Source organism: Perca flavescens, chromosome 4, assembly GCF_004354835.1.
Source record: "Perca flavescens isolate YP-PL-M2 chromosome 4, PFLA_1.0, whole genome shotgun sequence".
In the NCBI taxonomy this organism is placed as follows: Eukaryota; Metazoa; Chordata; class Actinopteri; order Perciformes; family Percidae; genus Perca; species Perca flavescens.
Window position 1 is genome coordinate 27,174,917 of NC_041334.1, and position 18,392 is coordinate 27,193,308.

The 18,392-nt window shown below is 40.9% G+C and overlaps 1 protein-coding gene across 1 annotated transcript; it reads right to left on the minus strand.

Annotated features, from left to right (window-relative positions):
- Window positions 1-5,333: 5,333 nt before the first annotated feature.
- LOC114554623 (nuclear receptor subfamily 1 group D member 1) lies at window positions 5,334-15,102 on the minus strand. The gene is made up of 8 exons (XM_028576566.1): window positions 14,480-15,102; window positions 9,663-9,974; window positions 9,465-9,553; window positions 9,201-9,345; window positions 7,237-7,799; window positions 6,952-7,137; window positions 6,637-6,847; window positions 5,334-6,537 (listed from the first exon to the last, which is right to left on the minus strand). The coding sequence occupies exons 1-8, from the start codon at window positions 14,496-14,498 to the stop codon at window positions 6,341-6,343; spliced, it is 1,722 nt and encodes a 573-aa protein (XP_028432367.1). The 5' UTR covers window positions 14,499-15,102; the 3' UTR covers window positions 5,334-6,340.
- Window positions 15,103-18,392: the final 3,290 nt, after the last annotated feature.

Here is an 18,392-nt window from a genome sequence, read left to right on the forward strand (position 1 = left end):
TGTAGAGACAAATATTAAATTGATTCAATTCATGTTTTAATCAAAGCGGTAAAACGTTAGAGCAGGCATGTCCAAAGCCATATGGCCCGCAGCCTCGGTTTGTGAAAGACAAGAGCTAGAGTCATATGTTGTAAGCTTAAATGTTAACAAACCATGCACTACGCATAATAAATCATGTTTAAAATTAACATAAGCTTAAGACGTTTTTTATTTTTTAGATTTGTTTATGCCTGAGTGCCGTTGATTTGGTTACATTGCCATTTAAAAAAAAAAAAAAGATATTTGTGACAATGAAAATAAGAATTGTTATAGATCAGTGCATTTGTATGTAACTTTTATTGTTTAAAAAAAATGTCAGAAGGGACCATTGGCCCCCGGGCATCTTCACATTATCAAATCTGGCACTCTTATAAAAAGAAAAATTTGGACACCCCTGCTTTGGAGTCACCAAAAGAGTTGTTACCAAAATGAGAAGAGAGCAACAATTGCCACTGTCACGAACAGCTGGACCATGAGAATGGCGTAGACCTGCAGGAAGACATGCATAGTGTCAGAGCAGCGGAAGAGCCACTATGATATTGGTTCACTTGTTTCATATAACGCATTTGTACCTTCCTGATGAAGGTCCGTCTGATGGTCTTGTCGTCCCAGGCGAACTGGGCCTCCATCTCCCCATAGCCTGAAGAAAGAGGAGACGTGTGAGGATTTGTCTGTGTACAAACTGAGGATCAATCACACATGTAGTCTTAAAATGAAACTGCAGTATTATTCCAACAAATGTAGTTACTATGTGGCAGGCAGGTTTGACTTCAAACATGATTTTTGATTATTAAGAGCTGTTCAACCCATATGTGATGTCGAGTCACAACTTGAACGAAGTGCAATATCATTTTGATTAATAATCAAGATTACAAATTGCAGTGAATTAAAATATGTAATCTTAATTAAAGAAAAATAGGCCTACTTTGAATCAAACAAGTATACACTGTGTAGTAGGTCTACAAAATAGCCAGTGTTTGAACATTTGTAAAATATGGAATATGTTAACCCACAAAGTATGAGTTTTTACCTGCAGTTACCTCCTGATAACTGGGGGGCTCATTGTCCTCACCCACCTGCTGGGATAGAAACACCGTTTGTAGGGTCATTACCATTTTTAATCAGATGCCTAAAAAGCATAACTGTCTTTACATGCCCTATACAGTTAAAAAAAATAAAATAACAGCCCAGTCCTAATTTAGCTTTGTTTAAGTCTATGACACATTCACTTTTACTGTTAAAGCTGCCTGCAGTTTTCCACAACCTAACAGCCTCCATCTTTGATTAGGTCAAAGGATTAGGATGGATGTGATGGGCCTCCATCTTTTCGTAGCCAGCATAAATAACACTATAGTTGAAGTACAGAGAAACCAACGTTCATTAAATGAGCTCTTTCATACACTATATGACATTATTTGGTTGAATTTTTTAGAATTTTTTTATTTTGGAGCCTGGCTGTTATGTTGACATTAAAATAAACGGCTATCAGAAACAGATGAGCCATATCTCTACAACCCTTACTCAAAGCCAGGGCTTAATACTTTGTGCCTCTCCATGAGTTTTTTTTTTGGCCACATTTCTGGAGAATATTTGTATATATTGCAGCTGAAAATACAAAAAGAAATTTTTATTAAAATGTCATTATCTTTATACTATCACTGAATGTATGTATTGAATATGAATGTATTACAAAGCTGTAGTCTTAACTGTAAGGCAGGAAAGTTAAAACATACCTTCCCCTTCTTCATGATTTGTTCCCTTTTTACACCTTTGATTTGCTGATGATGAGGAAGACTATTCTGAAGTCACAGGTAAAATATTTTTCTTGCTTTTGAAATCCAAAAAATGAAACAATCTCAGCTCCTCTTCTCTCGTTTAATGGGGTTTATGTGGTCCAAAACACTGCAAGTTACAAGCAAAAGATGTTGTTTGTAGGATAGTTGTTGCTCTGAATGTGTCTCCAGTGTGCGGATTACACTGAAGCTTTATAGACCTCGGTGGTTAATCTCTCTCTAACCCTGATCCCACGCCACCCCTATCCTCGGGCGAATGAGGTCGCTCTAAAAATGTCCAGGTAGTCTAAAACATTGAGATGAAGCCAGGCCGTACCACTGCTGTTACTAAACAGGGGTGTCATTTATGTCTGTCATTGTTGGCACGAATCTTTTCCACAGTGTTCCAGGACAGTTAATCATCCTAAAGTAGTGCTTGCCAGAAAGACATTTCTGAATTACATATGCATTACATTAGAGAGTGTGGTCTAGACCTCTATCTGTAAAGTGTCCTGAGATAACTTGTGTTATGATTTTATACAATTAAATTGAATTGAATGACATAACTGTTTGCTCCACTTTAGAGGCACAGACTTGGTTTGATATGATGTTTGATAATCAGCATTTGCATCTTAACATCGTATAAGAAATATCATTGAAACATAACCAACAACCCTGCACATGTGAATTTCTTTACATACACTAATGCGTTGACTGACAACATCAATTGTCAAGAGAGCTTATGATGTATGACTTATTAGATAACTTCTTGTGTCTTCTTTATTTTTTTAGCAACAACAGTGAGGTTACTGTAGGACATCATGTTTTTGTGTGAGAGACTGGTTTTGTAACAGACGCATCAGACTAATGAGATTGAAGGTAAGAACATTATGGAACAATTTACGCCTTTACAACACAGTAATAAGGAGATTTACCGTAAGGCACTCATCTTTGACCTACTTTTACTAACATTTAACGTGTGATGTGATATTTCATAACACATTTTGTGTCTGTATAGATCGTAAAGTAAGGTCATGCAAAGGTCTATGGTGCTGGATGTAGTAAGACGGTATTACTGGTAGTATGGTATGATTTAGTACAGTATAGTATGAGAGGTACGTTACCATATTTTCTTTATTCTGGCAAAATAAATTCAAAACCACAATGTTTTCCATCTATTCACTCAGGCAGACAGTCATACAGTAGGCCATACAAAACGATGAGGAAGACAAGAATATACACATTCTGAAACTAAAGGACCCCTTTCAGGATAGAGAATGTATCAGGGACCCCCTTGAAACAATTTTGACAGTCTATTTTTTACACTTCTTTAGTCGTAGTTATGGGAAAGAACAACACAAGTGAAATGTATTGGAAAGATATTATATGTGTATTAAACATATTTGCAGATTCAGTTATTTGTTAGATTAGAAAGTAATATATGAACTACTATAGATTTAAAAAATTAAATATTTGTTGAACTATAAAGCCTTTTATAAAAAATCAACATGATTTAAGTGAATGAATCTGAAAACTTCTCACGGACCCCCTGGCTGAGTGTCACAGACTTATTTCATTGCATAAGTATGTTCAGTTTAGTAAATTTCCTCAAATCCTTAGTCCATAAAACATGTTAAATCAAATGCCTCTGTATACACTTCCTTCTTGTTGCCACCAGATGGCCCCAGCAGACAAGACTATATTTTATGCTGCAAGAAGTAACCTGTGTCAGACACATAGTAGGTAGCAGTACTCAAATTGTCCTTTTGATCTTTTCACCCAGGGAAAAAAGTGGACCGTTGGACCAGAGGGACAAGACCCATTTATAACAAAATGCTGTCCATCTCTTTTACTTCTGATGGTGGAGCAAGACAGTGTTTGGTGACAACAAATAAGCCACACTCATTTCATAGAAATTATACTGGTCCTTGAGAAAACAAGCTCACCATAAGGTTCCTGTAAAAAAAGAATTGAAGAAATTTGTAGGTCTAGAATTCCACAATGATTTGGTAAGCTCTATCTGCTCATGTGATATGATCAAAAGCTCCAGATCAGCCAGGTATAGGACCATGTGGTGAGATTTTTTTCGCAAACTGACAATGAACTTTGGTCAAACTCCTTTGGGATGAACTTTGATACACAGACAGAGATGCTGACTCTTTGTTGTGAAATGATACACATGCGTGCACGTGCACACACACACACACACACACACACACACACACACACACACACACACACACACACACACACACATTGCTCTCTCTATGTTTTTGTGTAGCAACAGGTAGTATTATTGATTCGGACAGAATTAACTTTTGGTTTCATTAATAGTCCTGGTCCCTGTGTCTAATAATGTCATGGCCAAAAGTGCTCTTTTTTTGTTGGTATCATCTTGTCCAGTAGGTGGTACGTGAAGACCAAGCCTTCAACACGATTCATAGAAATTACTGGAACACTGGTGGTGCGCTACAGTGCCAGCAGAGACTGTAACTGTAGAAGATGCAGCATTGAGAAGTTTGGCTGTGTTTAAATAAACGGAGGTCAGATGCCCCTAGGGAAGCTTTTGGCTGATGCTCATTTTTCATTCCTTGGCACTGAGGGAATGTCACGTACTTAGACAAAATGTTACTGCCAGAGAATCACTTGATGTGGAGGAGATGTGTTGCTTTTATCCAGTTTTGCTGCACTAAAATAAATTTCCTGATCAATATGTGTCTACTGATATTCATGAGGAGCCTTATGTTCTCCTGAATGTCAAAGTAATTTGGAGATATTTATCATAGAATGAATTCCTATTATTTGCTGTATCCAAAAAGGACATGCATGGATCTGATATTACCAGTAATTTAAAGGTATCATACATATAAACACAAACATGAACAGGCTCTATCTGTCCACGTCAGTCCAGCTCATAGAAAACAATGACAAGGCTCATTATGGAGAGTTCTGAAGAGTTTCTGATTTCCCAAACATTTGTACTAATATGTTTTTCAGAGGCCTTCAGCAGTGGTGACGTCTTATTCTCGTGTTGTCTAGTAGCCTGAGCATTTGCATAATCACATCTCAAATAAACCTACAGTAAAATTGTGTTCAGTGCCATGTTTGAATATCACTGAACAGAATCTCCCTCCCGATGGCTACTTGTCGTTGCTCTGCATAAAGTCACTGTGTGTTCATGGCAACAACCAAAAAAAAAAAAAAAAAAATCACCTTGTATTTATTTAAGTGCGACATTCTTTGAAATTACATTTACTTGTTATCACACACTGAGAAATCAAGTGGTTTTTCTTTTTTGTAATAAAGTCCCTAATGGCTGTTAGACCTGGAGCACGATTGGCTCATTGCCTCTGTTGCTAGGCTACGTCTCCACAGTATGCCTCTGTAATACTGATTGTAGCATCACATTAAGGAATTAATTGAAAAAAGATGAACACAACGAAAAATGCTATTTGCATTACTTTATAATGATACTCTGGTGTAACCATAAAACATTTAAAAAAATATTCACAAGGTGATGCAGTCAGTTGACAATACATTTATTTCAATTATATATCTTCAAATAAAAAGTTTATACTCAAGTTGAAGTGCTGCTTTATCTTGGCAGTCTGTAAAGCAATCTATTATGTGTGATATACATACAATAATTCAATGCTAACTTCATTTACATATCCAATAATCTGCAAACTATGTAGACCAAGAAGAAAGGTTATATACAAAATTTACAAGAAAACATCTTAACATACATCCCATCAGACACGGTCTAAAATGACCAATAGTTTTGCCCTGATTACCGCATACAAATACAATGCATATTACTCTCATTTCTTAAAAATGTTATACATTTCTCAATCACAAATGGGTGATTTTCATAAAGATTTCTCACATGGGGACATGTTGTGAAAATAGCTTATGTAATTTAAACAGCGCATACACAAACTGTCCAAAACTGTGTATTAGACATATCTATTGCTATGTTATATATTTATCTAAGAGGTCTTGTCAATGTATGGAAAGTGCCCTTTACACATTGTAGCATGAATGTACAGTAAGAAATCATTGTTGGTGAATGTTTGTACATGTTCCTTTTTCTCTGGGCAAGAGTGTGCTTCCCTCTTGTTAGCTCTGTGAGCTGGGATTGGAGGACAAAGTCTAGGAAGAAACAACAAGCTCTCTCTTCTTTTTGGTCTTCAGCACAAAGTCCCCGAGGGAGAGGTGATGACTTGGTTTGATGTTGACTCGAAGAACCCATGGAAGAACACAATCTATGTTTTTAATGTTTTTTTTTTTTTTTTTTTTAGCAATCCTGGAACTGGAAGAGGTTTCAGTTCAGGAGCCTCCACCCTTCTGATGTGCCTACATCCTTCACTGATATTTTTTCTCCCCAAGTTCGCTCTCTCATGGCATCAGACTTGGCACAGCTCCCACAGTATCATGCAGAGGCCAGCGTACTGTGTGTGGCAGGCCAGGCTTGCATGGGGAGCAGGGAGGCTTCCCAAAGCACCTCCGGAAGCTTTAGCTCTTCGAACTCAAGGATCTATTCGGAAAGCTAAAAGCTTGTCAGAGTGGTGGTTGTTCAGCGTGCGCAGGTCCGGCAGACGTAGAAGTAACTTTGGGAAGAGGGTGCTATCGTCCGGGCGGCGACTGGTGATGAGAGAGCGCAGAGCTTTTATTAGATTCTCCTGCAGTTGCTCCACTGCTCCGACCTCCACTATACCAGAGCGATCTGGAGAAAAGGGGAGGGGGGGGAAAAATCTGGTTAGACACGAGGAAATGTGGGCATACAGTATGTGCTTTGAAGACATGTATTAGTATGCCTGCTTACCAGCAGAAACCAGCACGACAGCCATGAATAGAGCCATCTCGTCTGGCTCCAGACCCAAATATCCGAGCTTCTCGCTGAAATCAAACATGGCGTCCAGTAAGGAGCCCATGCCAAGAGCTCTGAGCGATGCCAGGGAGTATGACTGCCCATTGAGGAAGGTCACTGTCCTTTCCTTGGGGTCAAACAGTGAGCAGAACCTCACCATCAGAACCTGCGTAGAGAACCAGAGCAGATTAGCTTCGGAAAGGATAGGAAATGGAAGTAAAGAAAATCTCCCACAGTCCCTGCAAACTCATTATATTTAGCTTGATGTACCTGGAAAGTGCCGGACTTGAGCAGCATGACCTGATCGTGCTGGCTGAGAGACTGGAAGCCCGGGATGCTCTTTGCAAACTCCACTACTTCTTTAACAGCAGGGGTGAAGCACTGGGAGAAAGACTCCCACACCTCCTGACTGGAGCGACTGGCCGGAGCCACTGGACAGGAATTGAGTGGACATGCCTGCAGAGAAGAGAGGAAAGGAAGTGTTATGGACATTTTATTGGCATTATATTGACAGATATTCACATTTACACAATTACGGGGAAAAGAAAGTCTCACCAGCACTTTGGCTCCTCCGTTTAGCGTCCAGGGGCAGGGACTTTGGTTCTGGGAATCACTGGCTGGGTAACTGTTCTGATTGGCTGAGTAGGATTTAGAGGATAGGCGGCCACTGACGGGGCACTGATTCTGATTGGAAGAGAAGGTGTACTTGGCGTCATCGATGACAGTGGAGTTTTCATTGTTGGTGGAGGAAACCGGGCAGCTTGTGGGGATGTGGTAGCTCGCCTGCTCCCCGTGAACCGTGTGGTGGGTCTGGGTTGCCGAGTGCGACAGGGAAGGTTGCTGCACTGAGTTGTTCTGGAAAGAGGAAGCTCCGATGTTGCCGTTGCCGGCAGCCATCTTGAGTGGTTTCTGATCTCTGTTCATTAAGTTGCTGCGGTAAGACTGCGACATGGAGCCCGCACCTTCATTCGTCTGGTTCTGTGGACTGCAGGGGGCATCGGGAGGAGGGGACACCTCCATTTCCATGGAAGCCGATTCATTGAGACTGTTCATGTAGCTCTGCATCTCATCCAGTAGTCTCTGCTTCTCCCGTTTGGGAATACGCCCAAAACGCACAGCTGAGGAGAATAGAAGAAAGCGTCCTCTGTTAGCATTTGCCGACATCAAGCGTTGATATAGCTGGCTGCGCTTTAATTAATACACTGAACAGCATAAACACTTGAAATGATGACAATATAGAGAAACAACCACTCTTTGTTGAATTCTACATCTGACAATTAAGATGTTATTTCTATGTGGATTACTAATCCCAAAATCTCTCTATTGTCTCCAACTATTCTGTGTGCACCACAGCTGTTTCCCCACAATACAGACCCACAGCCTTCATCTGATCCTACTGCCTCATCCTCCTCTCCAGCTCTACAAGGCTCCCTTCCCCCCTTTTTCCAATTCCACCTCCACTGAGATCCCTATTTATAGTACACTGCATGCTACACCACCTCCCCCAGTCTCTCCCTCTCATCTCTTGCTTTCTGTCTTCAAGTTGAACACTCACTCTCTCTATTTTTTTGAGAAGTAGGTCACTGGGTCAATAACACTAAACATGGTGTCATTAGTAAACTGGAACTGGAAAGTAAAGAAAGTCAGGTAGGAGATGTGAAGAGACAAAGGGTTGAAGGTGGAAAATAAATTGGATGCCGATGATGAAATTTACTTGCGAGCAGAGCAGTTATGTTGTCAAGTCAAAGACGTGAAATAAAAATGGCTTCTGTCCATGTTCAGAAAATGAAAACATGTAAAATATGGTTATTAATAATAAAGTGTCCCTGCTGTGATCTGATGTAGGTAATTTTTCACTCCCGCATTTTGGCTTTTTTTAGGTCAGCTAAAAATGTTTGCTCCAGAAAAACCATGATTTATTATCACCTAGTTTAGCCATATCCCCAGAGATCGGAGTCCTGTGGTGAAATGATGCACTAGAGCAGATTAACTGTTGTAATATTATTTTAATTTCAAGTCTAGCGCTATAGTTCATGATTGATCAGGAAATAATAACATTATGTCTCAATTGCCTTTTTATTTATGTCCGTTTAGACAAAAGTAATAGGTAACAACTGTACATCTTGGTGGACGCACTGCGTATGCAACAACCTTGTGCCCCAATTTCCCAAAATAAACTACATTTGTCACAGTTTCTCCATGACTGATGACTACTGGGACTCTAGAGCGCCTCTTGCCATAAATCAGACAGCAGGGTGAGGAGAGGGGATGACAGTGGGGAGCAAAAAGAGGGGAACGGAGAGAGACAAAGGTGACGAGAAGACCTCCTTACGACCTATTTCAATGGTAGAATTATCTTTTAGTCAAAAGCTACGACAGGAACATCAGATTCTCCATGTAACCCTGCATACATAAGATACATTTAATTCTTCTCTACACTAAGAAAAGAAACAAATGATTTCACTTTTAGTTGCCATATGTTTAAATAACTTCTTTAAAAAAAAGACATTAACACTCGCCATCTCTGGACATGCCCACGGAGAGACACTTCTTAAAGCGGCAGTGCTGGCACCGGTTTCTGTTCATGCGCATGATGACACAGTTTTCATTCTTTACACACATCTTGTAGTGGATATTCTGCTGAATGCTGCGTCTGAAGAAACCCTGGAGAAGGCACAAGAATAATAAAAGGCATTGTAGAGTGTCTTTTGTGGCAACATGCATGTTGTGTGTACGAAATGAATAGAATAACATGGCATAATACTATCTTTGCTGGGTCTTACCTTGCAGCCTTCACAGGCATGCACACCGTAATGGAACCCAGATGCAATGTCCCCGCACACCTTACACAGAAGTACCATACCTCCGGTCTCTGTGAAAGAAGCATACATTCATCATCAGAGAGAGAAGTACAGTAATATAGTGGTGGCAGGTAAACATAGAGGAGAACAGGAAGGAGGGAAGTGAGTGAGGGTACTTACTAGTGAACGTTCCAGTGAAACCACAAGGTCTTTTGGCCACTGTGGGATGGCTGTAAGTTGCCGATGATACTGTTGTAATTTGGGCAACAGGAGCACTGTTCACCTCAGGAAACTGGAAGACCAATTTCGGGGAAGGAATCCCGCCCCTCCGTTCCTCTCTCTGCTTCAGGGGCCCAATCTCCTGAAAGAAGACACCCTCTGGGGATGAAGGCTGCGAGTGGGAAGAGGGCGACTGGGACTGGTATCCACTTGAGGGGCTGCCAGGACTCGGGCTGGCACTGCCGGACGAGCCAGCGTACAAGATAACACCACCTGGAGGAACAGAGAGGGGCCAAAACTCAGTTTGCTGATCTTCACCTGGGTTGTGTTCACATGTTAGATAATCAAATAAAAACTCTCTTTTGTGCTTTTACTAATACTTTGACATCTTGGAAGCCCATTGGAGAGTTATGTGAATAAATAATGCTAAACACACAATGATCAGGTAAGAAAACACCCCATCTCTTGGTTGAACGGGTTATTGAGCCATAACATTATAGCCTACTATGGATCATATCCTTGCTAAATGTATTTCAGGATACTACAAAGCAAATCTATGTGAATGGGAAACACCATAAAATGCTTATCACAATATGACCGAGTCACTACATGGTCACAATGATAGACGAGCCATAAACAGGCTTTTGTTTACGGATGTCACATCAAGTCAGAAATGCCCTATTACCCCTCAACACAACACCCATCTGCCCGCCCCCCACCCTCCTTGTTTTGCAGACCGTTCTTCCCTGCAAGATTAAAGCCTGCCCCTCACGTGGAGGCTAAGCCAGCCAGCTCCCTGTCTGCTTGCTTTCAGCATTGACTCTTTCCTCCTCTCCCTCCCTCCCTTCTTCATTATTCTCCTCCCCTTCTACCTCCTCCTCCCTCCCCACTGTGGCTGCGGGCATACAGACCCATCTATCCGCCAGCCACCTGACCGGGAGCTCACATGGACTCTTGACACAGTTCCCGCCCGGCTCACAAGGCTCTTTGCGCAGTCTCGTGTAGACAACAGCAGCAGTACAATAACAAGCGCTAGAGCAGATCACGTTTGGAATAGAGAAGGCTTTAATGCAGGGACTACAAAGAGGGAAGCAAAGCAGGGCAGAGTTTCCTTACGTCACTGTATTCCACAAAGTCACCAGAAACAGTCACGTTGTTGCTGGCCATTATTTTGACACTTGAGCTTCTTTTTTTTCACATTTCATTATGCATGCATGCATACCACAGGTGTTTAAGGATGGGAAAAGTGCAAACCCACCTAAACTATATTACCCCACTTTTATGGCTAACATAATTATTTTAATTTAAAATATCATGGTAATAAAACTAGAAAAAAAATAGTACTATTGCAAACATTCAAAAGAATTCATATTTAATATATATATATATATATATATATATATATATATATATATATATATATATATATATATATATATATATATATATATATATATATATACACACACACACACACACACACCATTTTGGTGGCCCCCTTACGATGATCCTCGTCTTCCGTTCAGTTTGCTCTCCTTTTTATTTCTCAATTAGATCACTGTGTCAGGTGTCTAAAAACCTTAGCATAAAAGTCTGCCAACCACAACATTTCCCATGTGAGGAAATGGCATGCTCCACATTCATTTATATCATGCCAATCATGATTGCAGTTGTGCATGACTCAAGACTAATAAAATAGCCTTTTTTCAGATGTCTGCATAATTCTGCCTAACAGGTTACTGCACTCATGTACAGAGCTTTCTAGTCTTACTGTAGTGGCAGTGTTATCTCAAGTAGTAACAATATCCTTTGGATTGTCAACACTGTCATACTGTGCACGTTTCCTCTTGAACCTTGACCTTGAATCATCGGAGAAAAAGCCTCCCTCGTCTCTGGTGTTTTCTACCCTTGAGAAAACACGTGCTGCATTTCTGTTAAGCTCTAAGTGCCTCCTTAATTCCACTGCTTGCACGTGTCAACACTGAATTCAAGGTAATATGGGCCTGACGTCTGTTGTGGTGGCATCAACCACAACATTGAACTGTGACATGCAGTTTCCTGTGTGTTTGCGTGTGTGTGTGAGTGAAAAATAAAGCAAAAATGTCATGTACCTTGGCACAGGGTCACACTGTCACATAAGAGCCACACCCAATTTCTACATTCACAACTGCATCTCCGCCCCTCTCCCATGAAAACATTCCTTAGGCTATTTTGTCTCCTAGTAACCATTTCCTAGAATCTGGATTGACTGGGTGCCAGAGAAAGCTCAGGGAATATCATCCCTTCTGCACTCGGGCACAGGTTACAACATGTGACCTGTGGATACACAGAGCCATAAGAAGTACTGAATAAACACCTACACTCCACCACCCCTCCCTTTTGCCAGACTTCTATAAACTTCCACTCTCATGTGTTCCCAACCCCTGGCCATGCATGCATGGCAGGCCAACTGCATGCACATGTCATGTCTGGAGGGGAGACACCCACTTTTAACTTCCAACTAGTTTGTCCTCTTTCGTGAGAACAGCAGTAAGCCCCACTCCACGTGTAACAGCTGGCCTCATGTCATGTGTCTATTTATAAAGCACTTTCAAGAAGCATGGTTCCCTCGCAATAGAGGCCAACATTGGCTTTATATCACATAACCCTTCAATTATCTTTTATTGCTATAGAAAGAAATGTTCATCACTCCATTGTATGCTGTTCCAGTTTGGACTTTGAGGAGTATTGTGGGTTCACCCATACATATATTAATAGACTAGAAGTAACAGGATATACTTAATGCTCGGATAGAAATACTATCTGACACCCAAATCAAACTGGGCTTTTAATGTGAAATAAAGTTGTGTGATGTCTGTCAAGCTGACAAAAAGATGTTTTTTTTATGTTTGTTATTAATGACAGGCTTTTTTTTTTTTTAATACATCTATTGCTTAGTGTCTGCAGAATAATTGTTCTTCATGTTGGCAATAAATTGTTATTGCAGCAACTATACCACCGCTGAAATAAATGGTAGTTGTGTGCACAGTAAGAACAAGAAAAGGTTAGTCATATCACCCAAACGAAATGACGAAATGTAGGTTAATATGTCCTTTTAGACACCAAACAGTACCTTGACGTTTAATACGGTCCATTATAATTACTGACAAACCTTTGAAACCGGTTACAGTAACCAGAACGAAGGAAAAGGCTGCTAAACCTCTCTGACCCACTGACCAAGCTATCAGCGAAGAGGGATCCCCGTGCAAGCTGAGCGCGAGCAGAGTGCGCGCGGTGGAGAGGAGCGGTGTGCTTGGGAATCAAGCGCGGCACGTGGATTCTGAGGCTGTGTACACGTGCTGTCAGCTCGAGGCGGGGTAACTGCGTAATAATAAAAAAAAAAAAAAAAAAAACGGCGCATGATTCATTCCCAGTATATCACGACTGTTTCTACCCAGGGTGCACTGGGCGAGGAGAGAAAGAAGACATGCCAGCCAGTCATAATGGGCATCCGCTGTTCAAGGACGTTGCGTCTGTTTACTGTTTGGTTATCATAAATATAATATTTCTGTTGGGAAATGCACATTGGACAAATCATCACATGATGATTATAAGTCCAGTGCATCATGATTATTTTACCTGGCGGTTTATGCCACTTAATTTTTTGCTCTGACATGGTAGTCTATAGGACTGCTGTTGCAGCAATTAACATTAATATCTCTGTCATGATGACTCGATGGTGTCCATTATACAACCAAGGAATAAACTGGTTTGCTTGTTTTCATAATCCACTATATTAGATCATGAGTCAGGTCCTGGTAGAACTGGATGTAACATGGATGGAACATTTGGCACCAGACACTATTTGACTCAGTGAGGGTGTGACTGCTCCTTTCACACTCACTCAAGTGTTTTGGAAAAAAGTTGCGCTTCAGCCAAAGACATTACAAACAGCCAAGTTAAATGAATCACACACTGCAACAAATAAATGACTCTCTACAACCTACCATAAAATCGAAAATACAGAAACTACGTCTAAACTAAAGCGCATATAGGCTATAGGCTATCCCCGAGTGAGCGTGATTCCGACAATCAATAAAGGCAATAATGTTAAGATAAGTGAGATGGGCCGTGGACAGACAATTAACGTGCTCGGTCAAGGGGCGTTTAGGGTCGTGGTTTTTGTAAGTTTTCTGAGAATCGGAAGTCGCCGTGGAGATCGAAGAGAAAGGACTTCCCTCTCTGTGCTCTCACCTCTCAGCTCACTCACTCAAAACTCTCAACTGTCTGCAGCCCAGGAACACTTGGCAACGTGCCACATGTTACAGTGGAATTACAGTTAAAACCCTGCCCTATTCAACCCGGATTAGGCTATAGCTATATAATTCCTGAGCATGACTGTTACAGTGACATTCCCAAAGGCTGCCCATTAAATTCAAAACAAATCGGCTTTAGCTCTGCATATAAATTGCATAAAGTACTGGGTGCATTAGCCAGTGTTTTAAAATGGCATGCGGTGAAACAGGATAAAAACAAAACACAAACACATCATCGCATTTACGCTTTTGTGGCGTTATATTAAGCAGTTAGGGTAACGTTAATGACTGGTGCAATTATATGAATGCACAGTGCTAACAAATGATCCTTAGAATTAACATACAGAACAATATTTGATGTAGATAAGTGCAATGGCATCTGCTCCCATCATGCAACATTGTCTGCTTTTAAATTACTGCTGTTTGGCACTCGAGTAATGTTTCCAGTGGATTCAGGCAAAAAATATATTATAAAGCACTTACCACCAGGACTGTGTTCCATGTTTCCTAGTAGGTCGATGCTGTTCGGTTGTTCCGTGTAGTTTATTTTGTGGGCGTCTAATGCTGGACTGACTGCCTTTGCTTGCTACCGATCAGTTTCGTTGAAAGAGTCCAGAACTGCCAAGGCATAAAGAATGTATCCACAAGCTCAGACAAACAGCAGTGTGCGCAGAGCATTGAGGTTGTTGAGAAAACCCGGACAGCAAAGAAAAAGTAAAAGAAATATTTTTTTGAAAGGAAATTAGAGCAGATCTCTTGATCCAAATTATTTCCGAGGTAAAGTGACGGCACAGGACAGCTCGGCTCTCCGTCTGCAGGAATAATATCACTGTTGCGCGGTTCTCTAAATTACAGAGGTCCCAACGCGTTCAGCTGCTTGCCATGTACAGTCACGATCAAAACATGACCGGAGTAGAAGTAGTTTAAACACTCCCACTCATCAATGAGCAACACGAGTCCTAAAATAACCCGCACGTTTTCAAGTGCCTGAGAAATGTGACCAGTTTTTTTTTTTTTTCGTGTTCTTTTTGTGTGTCCCGTCAACCGCCTGTTTCTCGTTATGTAGGCCTATCAGGGATGTCTCTCTCTGTATGTCACGCTCTCTGAAAACAATTACCCTCCCTCCCTCCCTCCCTTCCGCTCCTCGTGTCCCCACTCTTTTTTACTCTTTCTTGCTTTTTCATTGGCCGAGAGGCCCGCGTGGAGACGGCACATTGGGCTCGTTCGACACTGGAATGCTGGTTAAAGCTCTACAGCATGTGCGCATGGCATGTGAGCTCGCGCTGCGCTGCCCTACTGACACACATTTTATGCTAATGGTTGCGTGGGCTCGGCGATTAGACAACGAGGAAACGAGGCATAGAGAATCAGAGGAAAGAAGAGGTCTCACTCCTGCCTCGTCTCCCGAGTCTTCTTACATTTCTGTTAGATAAGGACGGACGATAATGGGCTTTAATGCCATGATAGAACATTTTGATAGACAATGCTGGCAACGAGTGAAGACCAATAATGACTTTGTGTGGAAGGTGGGCTGTGCAAGCACTGCAATGCTGATAAGTTTATTTATTTTTTAAGATATAATGGAAATAACCGAACATTAGATTTGACCTTTAGCAGATGTTTTTTTTTTTTTTTTTTTCTTAACAAGCATTTTATGTAACATAATAGGCATGCTTTACTGAGAGGAATGCTAATAAGTAAATATCGTAACAATAATAAATAATATGAATGTATCTAAAAAAATTCTAATTTAATTATTATTTAAGACAGTAAAAGACACGATACAATCAAGCTTCAATGACAGATTTAACATTTCAGCACAAGAAACATTAGGCTACAGATAAGTCGACAAAATATAATATGAAGATACCCCATGTCAGTTTGCATTAATGAAAAGTAGGCCTAATCAATAATGCAGTTTTCTGTTATTTCAGATTATAGTTTCATAATATACTACACACTATTTTAGAACAATAGTATGCATAGTAAATAAAATTGTGAGGATAATGTATGTGGTATGTACAAATAAATACTATATCAATGTGTGAAATAAATACTTATATAACACACACAAATATGATGCAATTTTACATAAAAAGATGAAATAGGAAAATCTAATTATTTATTTGTATCAATTCTTATAGAGAGGTAGCCTCGTGAGACCGTCCTGATCTCGCGAGCTCCAGTTTTCTACTCGCGGATCAGTCTGGCATCTTGAGATAGAGAAAATTTGGAGCCGTTCGCCAAACGACCGACCAAACGGCTTTGGTTTTGAGGCGCGTTTAGGTGTGACGCAACGAGAAGCGACTGTTCAGTCTAAACAACATGGCAGCTTCCACGGATGAGATGAGCGTAGCTATCGCGCAAGTTTTATCCGAATTAGAAAGTATTCCTTCATTGAAAGAAGAGCAAAAAAATGGCACTGGAGCCTTTTCTTGCAGGAAAAGATGTTTTTGCTCTTCTCCCGACTGGTTTCGGCAAGAGTTTGATCTGATTGGTTGATTTGGTCCGTCTATCACCAACATAGGTTGTAATAGACAGATGGTTTATCCAATCAGCTAACCAGTATTTTCGCCCCTTCCCAAAAGTTCTCCAACAGAAAGTTCCCAGATGGATATGCTGAGCAAATGCGAAACAATCCATCTGGCGGAGTCAGGTTAATAGAGAGGCACAGTCCCTCCACTTCCGGTGGACTACCATGGGGCCTTATCTTGGAAAAAATATGTACGGTAGTAATGGCGAGAGACCAATGATTATTTTATACCATTTGAATTGTGCCATGAATTACACATATAATGTTTGTCAATTTCAAAGATCATTTTGCAAGTGAGGAAAGTCTCAGTTTGTTTGAAGTATAAGACTGTGGAAATATGAGAGTGGATAACAGCCCCGGGACATATAGTTAACGTTAGCCCCCAGCCAGCTAGCAGCCAGCCACTATCGTTAACGGTACAGCAATCCAAACCCGGCCAGCACAAACTCCACCACTGGGTGCTGACGACGCTAACGGCAGTTGATAACCATCGGGAAACAGACCATGTAAGCCACCAGGCACCCCAGTCCGAACAGCAGCCATCCTTACGTCTCCTTACGTTACAGGTGTTCGTGCCGAGAATCTCCTCCCTGCTGAAAATCTCTCCCCCTTCGAGTATTTACAGATTTAATTTAGCTGACAAAAAGTGGCTGTCCTGCAGCGACTACCTAAACTGAGTTTAGGCACCAAAACAAGTAGTTAAGATTGCAAAAAAGTGAAGGGGGAGATAGTTCCGGACAGCTGGGAAATCTTCTGCACAACAACGGCCATCGGACGTCTCTGCCGCCCCGGAGATTCCGCCACCCTTTCACACCTGAGAAGTAGGCCTATGTCGCTCAGTGTCTTGAGTAACGTTACAAAAAAAAAACTTTCCCCCCGGTGCTGAAAACATCCAAAAGGTGACATTGACATGAAATATATTGTTATATTGTGGTTTTAGCTGCTGGCTAATGTTAGCTTGCTTGCTTGCTTACTGGTCTGCTAGCGTAACCAATACAAATCGAATCAAGAAAAACTAAATTATGTGGGAAACGGCAGAATGACATGGTGAACGTTATAACGTAAAGTAAATAAAACTTGATTGGATAAACTTGTTTGTGAACAGATACGTTTTAATCGGGTATTTTGTTTAGCAATGAAAACTACAACTCCCATAATCCCATGCAACTTCAAACCCACCAAAAGTCCGGTATACACAAGGGGGTAAGCTTTGCTTCAGAACTCGAACCTCCTATGGCGCCATTTTGATGCTACAAAGCGATCACATCCTGTTAGCGTTCCATTGACTGCCTTGACTTTAAATACTCTATTTGTCCGTTGTTTATTTCTAATAAACCTACGCTCTCCGTCTCTGCAAGATTCAGAATGATTGAGATTTCTCTTGGCACAGTTACCAGAAGACTTACAACTTTCAGACAGGTTGCTCACGTCACATTTAGGTCCTCTCTCTCAGTTGGAGGCTGTGCAATAACGCTCAGCGCTCAATGGAAAAGTGCTTCTAATATCTAATATCCTTCACTGGTCTCCGTCCAGAGCAACGGGATCTGTTGGTCCAGTTTATATATGTCAATGGGTATACATCCATTATTTTGATTGAGAGACCCCTAGCTGCAATGTAAACTTACATTTTTTTTTTTTTAAGTTTTATTTTATGAATTAAACTATTAAACAAAAAAGTCTGTAATTATTTCAGTTGCACACGTCACAGTGCTGGCAAGTTGCAACAAATAAAAAGTCTTCCAAATAACACATAAGAAGACACGAAAGTAAGAAAATAAAACATTATACTGGGCTTTCCACTAGTGCCTTTCGTGTTTAAGGAAAAACTGCATAAGCAGGGCTCATTCAACACGGAAACTGGCG